The sequence below is a fragment of the Nannospalax galili genome, unplaced genomic scaffold (genome assembly GCF_000622305.1).
Source record: "Nannospalax galili isolate Female #2095 unplaced genomic scaffold, S.galili_v1.0 scaffold3733, whole genome shotgun sequence".
NCBI lineage: Eukaryota > Metazoa > Chordata > Mammalia > Rodentia > Spalacidae > Nannospalax > Nannospalax galili.
The window spans coordinates 1,260-3,986 of NW_008333157.1; the positions used below are offsets into that span (position 1 = coordinate 1,260).

The 2,727-nt window shown below is 35.8% G+C and overlaps 1 protein-coding gene across 1 annotated transcript in view; it reads left to right on the plus strand.

The window, feature by feature from the left end:
* LOC103729801 (olfactory receptor 14C36-like) overlaps positions 1–2,727 on the plus strand; it is a gene marked incomplete at its 5' end in the record, with an annotated part of 8,389 nt that overhangs the window by 596 nt on the left and 5,066 nt on the right. The window contains one exon of the mRNA XM_008827869.1: positions 102–121. Coding sequence (XP_008826091.1) covers positions 102–121 — 20 coding nt within the window. The remainder of the gene's footprint in view (positions 1–101; positions 122–2,727) is intronic.

Consider the following 2,727-nt stretch of genomic DNA (forward strand, 5'->3'; position numbering starts at 1 on the left):
TTTTTTCTGTACATTTAGTGTTTTTACTATGATATACTTTGGTGAGTTCCTGGTTTAGTTATAGTTGCTGCTCTGTTGCTTCATTTATCTGTATATGTAAGTCTTTGCTTTATTTAGGGAAGTTTTCTTCTATTATCCTGTTGAAGATCTGGTCAATGCCATTGACTTGAAGTTCTCCTTCTGCTATGCCTATGGTTGATTTATTTGAACTTTACATGGTGTCTCTCATTTCCTGCATTCTCTTTTTAAATAATTGTTTATATTCTTTGCTTCAGTAGTCTAATTTAACTTTATAATTTTTTTTTGGTATTCTGTTTCAATATCATTCATTCTGATGGTGAGATTTTCTCCTGTTGTTTCAAGTTGGCTTGTTGAGTTTTCAATTACATATTCATTTCATACTGACTTTTCTTAAATAACTCCACCTATTTTGTGAATTTACTTTTCAAGTCCTGAATTGTCTTTGTGATTTCATTGATTATTATATTAGTATTTTCTGGAAATTAATTAGAATTTTATCCCTATCATTTATTATTTTTCTGGTTTGTTTCTTTATATATTCTTTAAATTCTTTGAAATACTAATCATGTTTATGACTGGTATTTTAAATCTTATATTCTGGTGTTCTTCTAGGTAGCTCTCATTATAAATCAATCTGATAGGATTGATGGCATTTGGATGGAACACATTGTTTTATTTTTTCATATTTTTTGTTGTGATTTGATCACGTGGATTTCTTTTATTGTGATTCTGATATTATATTCTACCCTGCCTTTGTTCAGTTGAAGTTTCCTTATGTTTGTCTTCTGATGAAGTATGAAATATTAATTGGCATGGGCTTCAGGTTGTCTCTTTTGATTTTGTATTAAATGTATCAGATAGATGAAGACAGGCTACTTAGGAGTTCTCCAGGTAGCAAAGGAACATTGGCTATTCAAGCAAACTTTGGCAGCACAGTGGGATGACTCAAAGTCCCAAGGACAGGGGATGGGAAAATAATGTACTGGCCTCTACTAACCAATAGGGAAGCTTTATTATTTTTCTTGTTAAATTCTTGTCAATTTGAAACCTAAACACATAACTTTATATTTTACAATTGATCCCTAAAGTCTCATATTCATCTTATGAGGCAAAATGCATTTATTACATCTTTAAGAATCCCCCAAATATGAACAATTGTAGCATCTCCAAAGTTCAAGTCTAAAAGTTTCTTCTGAGACTCAAATCAATCTCTTAAATATGAACACTTGTAAAAGAAAAACCTCCCTCATATACTTCTGATATACAATTAAAGAGAAATTGATTTGCAGTTACAAAAGGGAAGAATAGCAAAGCAAGGAAAGACTAGACCAAAGACAAAAATCACATTAAGGCAATACAAACTCTTCAGCCCTGTGTCTAGCAACTGGGATATGTTAATAGCATCTTTTGAGCTCCAATGGGCTTACGTCAACCCACAATTCCATTTCTGCCACCTGAAGCAAACATGGCCTCATTTTTGGAATGGAGGCACACTGTGATTACAGCTTTCTTGGCATAGAACTCATGATTCTGGCATCTTCAACATTTTTGAGTCACCTCTGTAACTTAGGTTTTACCATCACAGTTTCATGAAAAGGCCTCTCAGAGCCTCCTTAATGGAAATGCCAGCATGAAAAACATTGTGTGACTTGACAATCATTGTGAAGAATGTGTGAATTCTTGAATCTTGGTACAAGGTTCTATAGGTAGTTAATTCTCGAATTAATCATGCAGCTCTGTCCTGAGGAGTACTTGTTCCTCTAAGGGATGGGGCCTGCTGCAAATAATTGGCTGTGGAAAAAAATGGCCCCTATGTCTTGCCTGAGTGGACTCGAGTGGGGGCATCTACAGACCTGAGGCATCACCGCAAGCCCATGCAGCATGGACAAAAGCTAATAGAGACTGACTGTAGGTGGGGTGCAGATGTACTTTCGAATGGTGTGTGCTGAGCCACAGAGCGGATCATCTGTTGTGGGATGCCCGGTGTTTGCCTTTGTAAGTTATACTATTTCCCCTACCCAGAATATAAACTATGAAAAATTCAGATAAAAATGTGTTAGATTGTGTGTCTAATAGTGCCAGGGGCAAGGGACCCTAAGAAAACCCTGGCAACAGCATTATAACCAGCATCAAGATGGTAGCGCTTCAAAGTTATTCTGCCAGCTTGAAATGCAGTCTGGCTTCATATGCCATGATTATAGTGGTCTCCCTGTAGCTTAGAGCTGGAACCACAGAAAACACTTTCTTTGGTGGTTCTTGAGTAGGGATCTTTTCCTCAGCCTTCTCCTTCCAATCTTACAATTTTATTTAATTTTTAAATAATATTATATTTATGGGGACTGGAGAGATGGCTGCTCATACAGAGGACCCAGGTTCAATTCCCTGCACCCATATGGCAATTAACAACCAACAGTCATCCTAACTCCAATATAGGGGATTCTATGCTTTCTTCTTTCCTCCCTGGGCATTACATGATATGGGTGCACACATGTACATGCAGGCAATACACTCCTCTATATAAAAATAAAAATAAAGAATAAAATATTAAGTAAAAATGAAAAACATTAAATAAAATATAAAAATATTTTATTTTTTTATTTTATGTGGACAACTGTACTGCCTGTATTTATGTGTGTGCAGCCATATCATGCAGTGCTTGTGGAAGCCAGTATAAGGCATCTGATCCATGGGAAATGGAGTTACAGA